General features: G+C 35.4%; 1 protein-coding gene across 1 annotated transcript in view; it reads right to left on the bottom strand.

Annotated features, from left to right (window-relative positions):
• ZC3H12C (zinc finger CCCH-type containing 12C) overlaps positions 1–13659 on the bottom strand; it is a 71851-nt gene extending 58192 nt beyond the window's left edge. The window contains exon 1 of the mRNA XM_024754264.1: positions 13561–13659. Coding sequence (XP_024610032.1) covers positions 13561–13659 — 99 coding nt within the window. The remainder of the gene's footprint in view (positions 1–13560) is intronic.
• Between the last annotated feature and the right edge of the window lie 122 nt (positions 13660–13781).

The following is a 13781-nucleotide window of genomic DNA, read 5'->3' as shown; positions in this document are numbered from 1 at the left end:
GATAAAGCAAAAACAGAGACTGCATTACAAAGAAGCCAATTATATTAAAATATCAAAATATGTAAAAATGTGATATAGTAAAATATATGCCTTTTATTAACACATTAAAATAAGATGTAGCAGCAGACCTAATAACTACCATGATTTTGAAGTAATTAAAAGTAAAAATGATATTTCAGAGTATTTACTTCAACTGTAACATGATAGGGAAACATTTATGATTTCTATGGATGACACAGTCATATATGCTGTTATTAAAATTGGACTTGTTGCTTACATTCATAATTGAAGGAAATTTCAATCAGAGGATATGAATATAAATACATAAATTTTTTTCCCACCCAACATCACAGAATGCCCAAATTCTATCCATGGACCCTTTGGGGGACCACAGAACACAGGCTAAAAACTCCCAGTTAAGGAGTAAGTGTGTGCTGAAGAAGAGATGACAGCATATGTATTCTTTTAATAAGTTTGGCAGGAAAGGAATAAGATATAGAAAGATATTTTGGTGGGTAGGGAGGGTAAGGTTTTTTTTTTCTTTTAAGAACTTTAAACCAGAAGAATGGATTTAATGGGGCAGGAGAGAAAAAAGGTATGCCCACCTATGTATGAATGAAAGACTGGGAATAAATAAAAGGACAATAACTTAGAGGAAAAAAAAGAAGGAATAGCAGTGAATTGGGAAAACAGAGTTGGTTCAATGAGGCAAACGTTGGCTCTACTTTAGCCTCTAATTCTCCGTCAAAATTAACCAGCCTACCACCCTCAACCCTGCAGTCCTTTCCCAGCCTCCACAAGACCCAGAGGGCCAGGACTGACTGGGGTGAAGAGTGAAAGGCGAGGACAAGCACTGCCGGCAGGAAACTGCCAATGTTCAGGAGCAGGAAGTGCGTTCTTGTTGCTCTTCTGCCTCCTTTTCTAACGCATCTCCAGTCTTCTTTCCCAGCTCTCAAGATACCTAGAGGCTTAATGCTGCCATTTGGCCGTCTAGATACTCCCATCCTAGTTGCTCCGTCCAGTCTCCCTTCCCACAAAAATCAAAACTCCAAAAGAAAGATCATTGAGGGTACTGTGATGTTTATATGATTAAAGTAATTATTAAATATTTAAGTATGAAAGATTCTTGAGGAAGGGGCGTAAGTACAATGGATGCTCTAAGGATGGCTTGTTAAACCAAGTGACTATTTATTTAGATAAAACGATTGATGAAAGATTTTTAAATATAAGAATCTTAGCGTAATCCTGGTCTCTGGACCTCCTTCCTTGTCGGCACCTTTCCTCCTCTGCACTTGTGTGTGCATATGCACACATGTGCATGGAGAGAAGGGGGTGCAGGGAGGACAGAACCAACTTACCGCATTTCTCACTCTTGGAAGAGATTCTTAAGCCTTTGGGTTTAGTAAGCAAAAAGCTACTTTATTGGGAAGCAAAGATTTAGCAATAAAACAAATTAATCAGTCTTCAGACCCAGTATTTCTATTTTTTTTTTTGGCCATGCCATGCTGGCATGTGGGATCTTAGTTCCCCAACCAGGGATTAAGCCATGCCCCCTGCAGTGGAAGCACAAAGTCTTAACCACTGGACCACCAGGGAAGTCCCTAGACCCAGTATTTCTAAAATAAATGATTGTTTTATTTTATCTTCTAATTCTGATTATTTTTTAAGAGATAATATAAAAAGTTGAGGAAGAGGTTAGCACACATTGAGAAGAAAATTATTCAGGATTTTGATCAAATATAAATCCATGTTGAACTGGATTAGCTTATATTAGGTGTTTATCATAAAATAGTATTCAATCTATTAAAATGCACATAAGACTTAAGTACTCATTTGCTCTCAAAGTGGGAAATAAACATTTATGATCTACCTGTTATTCTGAGGAATGCTCAGGCCCAAGACTCAGCACCTGGTAGCACTCTTGCCAAATTGGCATTCTGGCTTCTGGCTATCACTCAGGAATTCCAAAGTGTTTTCTCTACCTGCCACATCTTCACTCAGGTGCTCTCCCAGCATGGGATGGTCTAGAAGCTAAGTTGCAGCTGTCAACATGGCACATGCTTCCCAGCCATCTAGGCTAGCAGTAAAATTTTCTACATCAACCAAACTCACAGAATTAATTTTGTGAAATTTTTCCTTATAAGCCAACTCCTTATGTTTTTTTTTCAAAATCACACTTATACTACCTATACTCTAAACCTAGTCTCTCTCCTAGTACAGAAAATTTTTCTAATTTGTGGATCAGTATTTGACTTCAAACATTAGCTGCCTCTGATTCCCTACTGAGGTTCTTATTTAAAAGGGAGGGATTAAAGACCTTAGGACCTAGCAGAGCCTCTATTTAATATAATCAAAAGACCTGAAAGAACACTGAAAAATAGAGAACTTAATGGGAAATAAAAGAGCAGCAATTTAAAGCATTTTGTTTTTCTTACTTATAGGGATCACTAGAATTGTCCACCATCCATTTTAAAGAATGTGGAGTATTTTCTATAATTCTGTCATTTCTCTTGGCCAATGTATTCATCCCATCCATAAACAGGTCAGGAAAGAACTAATTTTTATTTCCAAAGCTTTACAATTTTGGGGGTGAGAGTATTTGAAAGATGCACCCTGAAATACTATAAACTGGTAAAGAGCATAGTGGGGCCCATGGAAAAACAGAGCTGCTGGCTCAACTTCCAACCCCAGGAAATCCTAGAACACACACAGAAGGGAGCACACAAGGGCCAAGGAGATGTAGAGATCTGCAGGCAGAGATGCCCCATTTAAGGAACTCAAATACTTTTCAAACAAACTTAGAAATCAGCTTATTTTGAAAGTTACACCATCCTATCCTTACACAAAGATGACAAAAAGCCCTGACAATCTAAAGCTTTAGATTTACTTCTTTTATCCACAGGCCTTAAATGATGATGATGGCGTTAAACTCCAGGGTATATGTGTATTTAATCAACAACAGCAACAACAATTAAAATGGCTCTTATCTGAAGTACTCACAGAGTAATTGCTAGGGACTTTTTTTTTTTTATTTTAATTTTTTATTTTTTGCCGTACGTGGGCCTCTCACTGTTGTGGCCTCTGCCGTTGCGGAGCACAGGCTCTGAACGCGCAGGCTCAGCAGCCATGGCTCACAGGCCCAGCCGCTCCGCGGCATGTGGGATCTTCCCGGACCGGGGCACGAACACGTGTCCCCTGCATCGGCAGGTGCACTCTCAACCACTGTGCCACCAGGGAAACCCTACTAGGGATTTCTTGACTTCAAAGATAAGATACAGAGGACATTTGCACTCGACTGACCAACTTTTTCAAGGCATTTAGGAAAAAAACATAGAGAATGGAAGTATACTCTGACTATGAGATACAAAAAATGAGAAGTCAGCATCTGATAACAAAAATTTTTTTAAACCCTAAAACTCCCAATATCTGTACATTAAAACTCTCTTCCAGATAACCCTGCAGTTAAAGAAAAATAAAAAATAAAATTACGGACATTAAAAATGGATGACAATAGAATTATAACCTATGGGATGTGGCCAAATTAATACTCAATGAAAAAATTAATGGTGTAAATGTATTTAATAGAAAAAAGAAATAAATGAATTAAACATTTAAATTAGAAAGGTTAAAATAAGCAAACAAGCCAAAATAAAGGTAGACAAAGTAAAATTAAAAGCATAAATAAGTAAATTAGGAAGCAAAAAACGTAGAAATGGTTAATATAATGGAGAGCTGGTTCTAAATATGAATGAATGAATAAATGAATAAGTGAATAACTTCCTAAAAATGTGACCAAGAGGTTGAGGAACTCTACAAATTAACAATACAAATATAATGTTCAATGAAATGGAAGGGTTTCTTTGCATAAATCTTTATGCCAATAAATAAGAATCCATAATTGAAGCCGACTTAAGAAAAGGTTGTAAGTGAATAACCATGGAAGAAATAAAAACTTTGTTAAAAATTTATACCCTCTATTCCATTCCTGACAAAGAATGCTATACCCATTTTTTCTGTGGGTGTGTTCTGGCAAAACCCTTTGTTACTGAGATTATTCTAGGGCACCTGAGAACATGGAAAGCATCCCAACTGGTTTATGAGGCTGGCCTAATTATGACAAAACCTAACAAAGATGGCACCAAAACTAATCAAATATATGTATAATCTTACTTATACTTTATACAAAGTTCCCTATATAAGAAAGGTAAGTTATATAGTATATAGTATATTCAAATTATAACAATACACATTTAACCAGTAGATTTCATTCTATGATAATAGATTTTTCTAATATTGAACACTGTTAATTCAGTTCATTTAATCATAAGTACTGATTAAAGACTTGCATTGGATGGGTGTGGAAGATGAAAGAGACATGAAGAATCAAGAACTTCTAGATCTATGGTGTGAGCAGCTGAGAAGATGGTAGTAACATTTATTAAAGTGGGGAAGACTTGGAAAGGGTCAGATCTGGAAGGACAAAAATTCTGTTTTAGATAATTTTGTTTCAGATACTAATAGCTATACAAGTAGAGCTGTTCCAAGACATCTGGGTAAAAGAGAGAAGTCAGTATTGGAGATAAAAATTTGGTAGTCATTAGCATGAAGATGGTATTTAAAAATATAGTTTTGCATGGATGGAAAACTGTACAAAAAAGAAGAGAGTCCAGGATTCAAATTTTAGTAACCCAACAATAGGAAGACACTACCTAGATCTGTGAATGCCATATCTTCATACAGTATATGTTGCTATACTTAATCATTTTTTAAAACATGCTAAATCAGGACTTTGGTACAAAAATTATTTAACAAAAACCTTACAGTATCACAGGGTGGGATTCCTGCTGGCCCCTGAAAACTTCAGTTTCAGTAGCACTGTCATTATTTGTGATTTGTAAATTATTTGAATCTTTTTTGGGGGGTAGTCATTTTTAAACAGTTTTCTGAAAGATGCCTCAGAAGCTGAGTAAGGAGGGCTCTGGGACTATGACCCTAAGACTTTATTTGAATAAGGGTTTTATTCCAAGGGGCAAATTTGTTTCATTTACTTTAACTAGTATTTTATAAATATAATGTAATAGCAGACAATGCTGAAAAGTAAAGTGGGTCTCAAAGTCTGTATCATTGAGACAAGGATGGAATCATTAAGTGGGTTGAAAGCAGCAAAATTTCAGCCTTACTGACATTTAGGCTTATTTAAACTGACTGTATGTTCAATTTAAAAAGAAGAGAACATGAGTCAAATGCTGAAAATATAGTTTTGAAGATGTGCCTAAAAGATACTTAGGAATTTAACAATTTAAAGGAATTCTCCCATAATATATAAATCTATTTTCAAGTTTCTCACATTTAGCTTTTATAGATATTTGCAGGAATATGTGTATGTAAGCAGGGGACACCTATGTCAGGAAACAATAGCCACTGGCATTTAAAAAATGAAATAACAGGGAGAAAGACCCAGTAAAATAAGAAATAAGCTCAAATGCCTACTATCACTGTTCTATGGTTTCAACCAATGCAATAAGACAAGAAAAAAAAGTTGAAATATTTTTAAAAATTTATATTATTTGGGGGTCACTTATAATATATCCTGAAAATCAAGACAGTCAACTGAAAAAGTATTGGAACTAAGTATCCTGAAAATCAAGACAGTCAACTGAAAAAGTATTGGAACTAAGTATCCTGAAAATCAAGACAGTCAACTGAAAAAGTATTGGAACTAAGTATCCTGAAAATCAAGACAGTCAACTGAAAAAGTATTGGAACTGAGTCCTACAGTATAACGGTACATAAAAGATGGTTATTTAAAATTGACTAACTTTCCTTTATACCACCCACTACAAGGTATAAAATATAGGCATACCAAGTATAGAATATAATGAGGTGAAATCTCATTCATAATTAATAATGACAGCTAACATCTCTCAAGGGCTTATACTTCAATGTACATTATTGGTTGATAGCCATAACCATGATATTATATGATATTACCATGATAATAGGTACTATCATCACAATTTCACAAAGAAACTGAGGCTTAGGAAAATATAGGAAATTTGCCCATGATCACACAAGCGTCAGAACAGGAACTCAAACTCAATCTCTCTGACTCTACTGAAGGAGCTTCTTAGCACTATTATGTCATTCTTGTTTATCAAATTAACAAAGACAGGCTGTGAAGGGAAACTGTGATGGGTGCAGAGAGCGACACACATGCATTTCTAAGAATATAAATTGGTGCAACTTTTCTAGAGGGCAATTTGCATGATCACATCTAGGAATTTGTTTAAAATATATTCATCAATGTGTACAAAGATCTATATACATGGACATTTATCACATTGTTCACTAAAACAATAAAAATATTGGTCATACTCTAAATACTCAACAATATGAGCTTGATTAATTTGCAGTATTTGAATGTGTTGAATGCATTCAGCCAATAAAAATAATCTTTTTTTTTTTTTTTTTTTTTTTTGTGGTACACAGGCCTCTCACTGCTGCAGCCTCTACGGCTGCGGAGCACAGGCTCCAGATGCGCAGGTCCAGCGGCCATGGCTCACGGGCCCAGCAGCTCCGCCGCATGTGGGATCTTCTCGGACCGGGGCACGAACTCGTGTCCCCTGCATCGGCAGGCGGACTCTCAACCACTGCGCCACCAGGGAAGCCCAATAAAAATAATCTTTTAAAAGAATATTTAATGATACAGGAAAACATCGTATATTGAATGAACAGCAAGAAACAAAACTACATATGCATACAAATTTTTTAAAGGATGTGTTTATATTGACTAGGAGATTAAAAAAAAATGAAAACATTACCACGACTTTAAGTTATCTCTATGGGAAAATTATAGATGATTTTTCACTATCACTTTTACTTTTTCTCTATTTTAAAAACGTGATAAAATAAATATGTTAAAATATTTAACTCAAAATTTAATTTTAAAAGATAAAACGAAGTAGTCAAAATAATAGAAATGCACTTTGGAAAACATCTCTCCTATTTAAAATTATTTTTTCCTATGCATGATATTGCTAATTTTAACATAACGTTATGAACACAATTTTTATGTTACTTAAGGCATTTTTCTATCTTAGCAAAAATAGAAATAATGCCTACTTTATCAAAATAGATAATTTATTGCACACTTCCAGCTTTTTAGATCTGTACTAATCATTTACAATTACAGCAAAATTCCAAGAAGTACCTAATACATAAAATCGCCAACTCAGTGGGGCAATTCAAAGAAACGATGACTTAAAAAACGTCTAAGTCAACAATGAGGAGGCAGCCTCAATTATATGGGAGAACTGCTCCCTATAAGTATACAAAATAATAAAAATAAATTATAAAGTAAAAACCAAGATGTGAAACAGACTAAGTCACAGAATAAAGGATAAAATTAAGCCCATGTAATTTTGAATAGGAAATGAGTAGATGACTAAGAACAAAGAACAGAAACTAATTTTAGCTTCACCCTAAATGACATGAAGTAATAAATTTAAAAGCCCTTTGAAAAATCTAAAATATAAACTTACATATTAAAAGCAATAACAGTAAACTTGATTTTTTAGGTACTTTTCATCTGGTAAGCCCAATTACCCAGAACACAATTAAAAGCCAGTGAATAAGTAGACAGAAAAATAAAACAAACAAACAAAATCTCTGTCTAATCAATTCAGTGAATACTGCTAAGTCATTTTATAATAACATTCACTGCCTTCTATGTGCCAGGCACTTTTTATACTCATTAGCTTAAATCAGTAAAAACAACTTGCAAAGTACAAGAAATCAAAGAGAAACTGAGTTTTGTCTAAGGTCACAGCCAGTAAAGGACAGAGCTGGGATTCAAACCCAGGTCTATCTGATTGTTAGAGGCCCCAACTACTCTCTGAAAGTGCAATTTCTCAGTTCTCCAACCTAGACAATCTGCGAGTCCTAAAGGCCTTTAATTGCTGCCTAAATACTTTTATGTTAGCCATAATATTAGCTGTTGTCATTCAGTTTCACAGTCCATAGCAGTTATCTTCTTCAAATTAGAGGGAAGAAGTGACAACGTCAGCAAGGAACAGCTAACGGCAAGGAAAGAAGACCAAAAATCATTAATATACATCAACAGAAATCATTGAGTTCTGCTGTCCTCACCAACTTTTTTTTAAAAAAAAAAGCAAAACAAGCATTGTTATTTAGATAGGATAAATCAGAAATCTTGATAACCCCTGTTCTATCACCTGGAAGATAGGCAAAACAACAGTATAAACTTTATACAATTGTTGTAAAACTAAATTAGATAATGTAAGTAAAGTGCTTAATACTGTACCTGGCATAAAGTTAGTGCCCCATAAATGTTAGCTATTATTATGCTTCATAATAAGTGAAGTTATAGGCTACATGTTACTTGAAGGTAGAAAAATATAATCCATGTATTTAAATTTTTCCATTTAAAATAGTTAAAATGTTTTGTTCTTGAAAGACTTTAAGACTAACTTCTAGAAATTTGCCTTTATAATATCCTTCCCCAGCTAAGTGGGGTAGATAAGGGTAAATGCATGTGACCACTCAAGAAATCACATCATACATACTAAGTTAATTTTAAAATGTTTGGGTACACAAATTGTGTTATTTGCTCTACTGATTACTGCGATCATCTCATAGCCATCTACTGACTTTTGTTCACCCTACCACATCAGCAGGTCCATTTAAAGAACATACTCTATGGCCTTTAACAATAAAAACACATCCATGAAGTATCTACTAGGTATTAAACACTGTAGAAGACTTGGGATAAAACAGTGTAAACCAAAGTCCTTGCCTAAAGACTACAAACAAGATAAAGAAGATCCTAGGCACTGTATTTTGTATTATCAGTTAATCCTTATGACAAATCTATGCCCTAGCTAGTATTTTTTTTTTCTGTTTTATAGATGAAGAGCAGAGACACAGAAAGCAAAAAAGAAATAAAGAAGAAACAGTTAATTATCACCAAATATACAAGTGTTATAGAGGGATTTAAAGTATTTTGAAAACACAGGGGAGTAAAAAAATAATTTTGCCTAAAGATGGGTGACTAGAAAATGCTTGTATTTTAAATTTAAAACTCAAGTAAAAATTCTGTAAAGTATAACTACAGGAATAAAAAATAGGAGAGTGTTTATCAAAATATTTACAGAAGTTATTTATGGGTAAGAAGATTCCAGGTGGTTTTACTTTTCTCTTTGCTTCTTCTTAATCAACCTGCCTACTTTAATATCTTAAAATATAAGTAGAAAAAAGTCAGCATTAAAATTAGATATTAATGTTCATCTAACAAACTGTCAAAAAATTTTACAGTTAATAGTTCATTCAAACATGGAATGAAATCAGCTCTTTCACGCTTTTCTGACAAGTGTACATACCAATACAGCTTTTCTGGAAAACTTTTTGGCCATCAAAGACCTTAAAGCTTATTCTCTTTGATCATTACTTCTAGGAATCCATCCTAAGAACACAGATGCAGAAAAAAGAAAAATTACTGGGATGTTCAACTAAGCATTATGATTTTGAAATACTGGCGGAAAACAAATGTCTAACTGAAATAGGAGAATGATTAAGTAAAATGATATGTTCTTAGGAAGAAAATGTTTGAAATATTTTTAATGTCATGAGAAAATCCTTAGTGAATGTTAAATGGGGATGGAAAGGTGGGGCACCAAGCTCTATAAACTCCCAAGAGAGATGATTCTATTATATAGTTTAAATCTCACAATAATATATTAACATGTATTAGGTTAAAGAGACCTTAATATTTCGTACTTAGCCTAAGTTGGGACACCTGCTCTGCCATTATTAACTGTGAAACCTCTAGCAAGTTATTTAACCACACTGTAGTTTGGTTTCCTCATCAGAAAAAAAAAAGTATTGAAATACTTCTTTATAGGAGTACAGTAAGTATTAGATGCATTAATATATGTAGAGCACTTAGAACAGTGCTTGGCACAGTGTCACCTCCTATTAACAATCTTAACCTACAATGGAGTAAACCCAGTGAGATCTAAGCTGAGGCCTGAATAATGAGGTGTGAGCCAGGCAAAAGATGAGGGGGTATAGGGGAATAATGTCCAGGCAAGCAGGAAGAACTTGGGATTTTTATTCCCTATGTACCTTTAGAAATCTGATAATTTATCTTAAAGGCAGAATGCTTTGAGTGTTCAGACATCTGCTTATGGGCTTTACTTTATGCCAGTTCACTGGGCATAAGAATCATCATGCATGCATCTCTTAATTTTGAAACAACGTGTATCAACATACGAACATACACACAATGACACACTTTTTATAGAACTAAAAATAGTATCACAGGAAGGAAGAACTGCCCAGTGGTTAAGGGCATGAGTTTTAAAGTCAGACTCAGGGGTTCAAACTCCTTCTGCAATTTACTAGATGTGTGACTTTGGACAAGTTATTTAAACTTTCTGTGTCTCAGTTTCCTCATCTATAGAATGAAGATAATAAAAGCAAGCATAAGCATGACATTAGCACATCAGTGCACAATACACAATAACTATTATTATGTCAGCTATAAAAACCAAAGATGGAATTGATATCTCCACATCACAGATCTGAAAGTTATCTTTATGCCACTGGATCCGAAACACAGTGTGCCACAGCAAAGGAAACCATGAAGCAAATGAAAAGACAACCTACAGAATGGAAGAAAATATTTGCAAATTATGTAACTGACAAGGGATTAATCTCCAAAATATATAAACAGCTCATACAGCTCAATATCAAAAAAACAACCCAATCAAAAAATGGGCAGACGATCCAAAGAAGACAAACAAATGGCCAAAAGGCACATGAAAAGATGCTGAACATCACTAATTATTAGAGAAATGCAAATCAAAGCTACAATGAGGTATCACCTCACACGCGTCAGAATGGCCATCATCAAAAAGTCTACAAATAATAAATGCTGGAGAGGGTGTGGAGAAAAAGGAACCCTCCTACACTGGTGGGGGAATGTAAATTGGTAGAGCCACTGGAGAACAGTATGGAGGATCCTTAAAAACCTAAAAAAAGAGCTACCGTATGATCCTACAATCCCACTCCTGGGCATGTATCTGGAGAAAACCATAATTCAAAGCAATACATGCACCCCCAATGGTCCTTACAGCACTATTTACAATAGCCAAGACATGGAAGCAATCTAAATGTCCATCAACAGATGAATGGATAAAGAAGATCTGGTATGTTTATACAATGGAATATTACTCAGCCATAAAACAAGAATGAAATAATGCCATTTGCAGCAACATGGACGGACCTAGAGATGATCATACAGGAGGCATATCAGCACTTAAAACACAATTTTTTTAAAGAACATTTGGTATTTTTGAACCCCAGAATCATGATATTTTAGGCTTAAATTTGAATTCCTGATTTAATATGCTTCTGTTATTCACTGACCTTCTTACTTAATATTTTTCTTTCCAATAAAACTATAACCTTGAAACCATCTTTGCCACCTTAATCATCCACTACTCCTATCATCCGGGGAATGCTCCAGACACACTGGATCACCTACTCCCTGCTTTCCTTGACTCAGGGTATCCATTTGGAAATGACTCCCACCTTTAAGGCCTGGCATGCCACCTTTCTCAGTGCCTGAATTTCCTACTTCTTTGCTTATGGCACGTAGAATATTCCATCTAGCTTTATATGCTGTTAATAATCTCTCTTCTTTTAGAGGTCAGGGTCCTTATACAGCACCTAGATTGATACTAAATAATTATTTGCTGAGGTAATAGAAGTTTACCAGTCTCACATGAGCAATAACTGCCAATTAGTTTACAATTCTACATTCTAATTCTAATACTAAAATGATTAAAAAAACCCTCCTACTTAAAATCTTACGTTTGCTTCTTTAAAACTGCTATCAAATAAGAATGAAAGTAGAATTATTTTGAATATATGTAGAAAAGCAATTGAAAGCACTAAAAGGGTATAAAATGATATAAAAATGGTATTAAAAACTATAAAATGATAGCAACGCTTTTACATCTGTTACAGTAATTAAAATTAACGTAGAAAACACTGTGGTGTGCTAGAATGAAGACAAGGTAACCCAGTTGTAGAATGAGAAAAATACTTAAAAAACACTATATCTATTGAACACTCGGGGTTCAATTTGGCAGATGTAATCCATGAAAACATAGCTCCAGAGAAACCAGTAATATAAAATAGGATAATTTTATTAGTATGGTAATTAAAACAAAAATGTAGTAAAAGGAAATGACTAATAAAAACTTCCATCAGCATACAAACATTCCAAGTTTGTGTTTCCTATAATATTTTCCATTATAATAAACTAGTTCATTAGACTTCCATTATTAAAAGCAGGTTAAAAAAATAGTGGCCTCTTTTTTGTTGTTTTGTTTAAAAGTTCATTTTACTTTACATATAGAGTTTAAGTACTTGTGTGATGACCAGATGCTAGAGGTATAAATGTAACCTACTTTGAAAGCAAAATCCATTGTTAAACTAAGTAAAAATACTCAAACATTTCAAATCATAGATACACAGTTACTAGACGATTCTGATGTTTAGGGTATCTTCAAGTAGACAGATTAAGGTAACTTAAAATCCAAATGCCAAATTGGAAGAAAGCAGGTGAATAGAGAGGCAAGTCTGAAATAAGCATCTTCTTGGGGTTATCAACAGTAAGACAATTTTACAAATATTTGGTGTAGCTATCCTTATACTCGAACAACAGACAACACCAAAATTGAGAAATTGCAACTAAAATTAATTGCATATGTGATTAAATAAATGGAAGTCATACCCTCATACCCTAAATATATTAAGACTTTAAAAAATATATAACACATTACCTTCCCACTTCTTGTGGTTCTCCAAGTCCCAAAAACTTGTATGAGGCATATCCACTGTTTTCTGTTTATAATATACATTAGAAAAACTACATGAGGAAATAAGTGAAGAACTGATGAATTTCCCCAAATTTCTAAATATACTGAGCCCCAAGTATCTCTGCAACTATTCTAAGATGGTTAAAAAAAAAAAAAAAAATCTGGATCAATAAACGCCTCATGGGCCTGGGGATATTCCAACACATTCTTGCAACCAACAGGAAAACTTTCCCTAAATCTGGATTAGTATTTCTTCTCTTTATCACAAAACACAGAGCACAGACCAGGATTGTTAACGGTTACCCAAACAGCAAGAAATGCAGTTAGGGTGATCAGTACTTGGAAGCTTAGACTGTTTTTAAGGTCTTGAAGGGGTGAAGGACGAGACAGTTGAGGGAGGAAATGCGGGATTCATTTCTCCAAGTTACATCTGTAACACCTCTTTGTAGGGAGTTAAACATGGGGACCGGTCCGGCTAAATGAACGCAGGGTGAAAATGGGAATTTGGCTGGACATTGAGGGGTGAGGGGTGCAGGAGGGACGCGGGGGCAGAGGGGCGTTTCGCCACGGCCCGCCTGGGTGTTTGGCTGGAGGGATGGATAATAAAAGCTAATGGCTGGGGCTGTATCCGAGCTGTCGGATGCTGCCTCACCCCCCCCGCCGCCCCCCCGCCTCCCAGCGCGCGAGGTCTGAGCCTCAGGAGAGGGACTGTGGGTCCGTTTCCATCCGGGGCGCCCGGGTCCGCCTCCATGTTCGGCGGCCGTGCCCTGGGGCGGCCGGGAGTGGACCGAAGTCCTAGGCCGCGGGGCCGGAGAGACCGGCCTCCCCTCGCCCGAGATCCCCGGTGGGGCCGGCTTTGCCGCCCGGGAGGAT

Source organism: Neophocaena asiaeorientalis, unplaced genomic scaffold, assembly GCF_003031525.2.
Source record: "Neophocaena asiaeorientalis asiaeorientalis breed wild unplaced genomic scaffold, Neophocaena_asiaeorientalis_V1.1 scaffold21, whole genome shotgun sequence".
NCBI classification, from domain to species: Eukaryota; Metazoa; Chordata; class Mammalia; order Artiodactyla; family Phocoenidae; genus Neophocaena; species Neophocaena asiaeorientalis.
The sequence above is the reverse complement of the archived record's forward strand: the minus strand, read 5'-3'. Positions and strand labels throughout refer to the sequence as shown.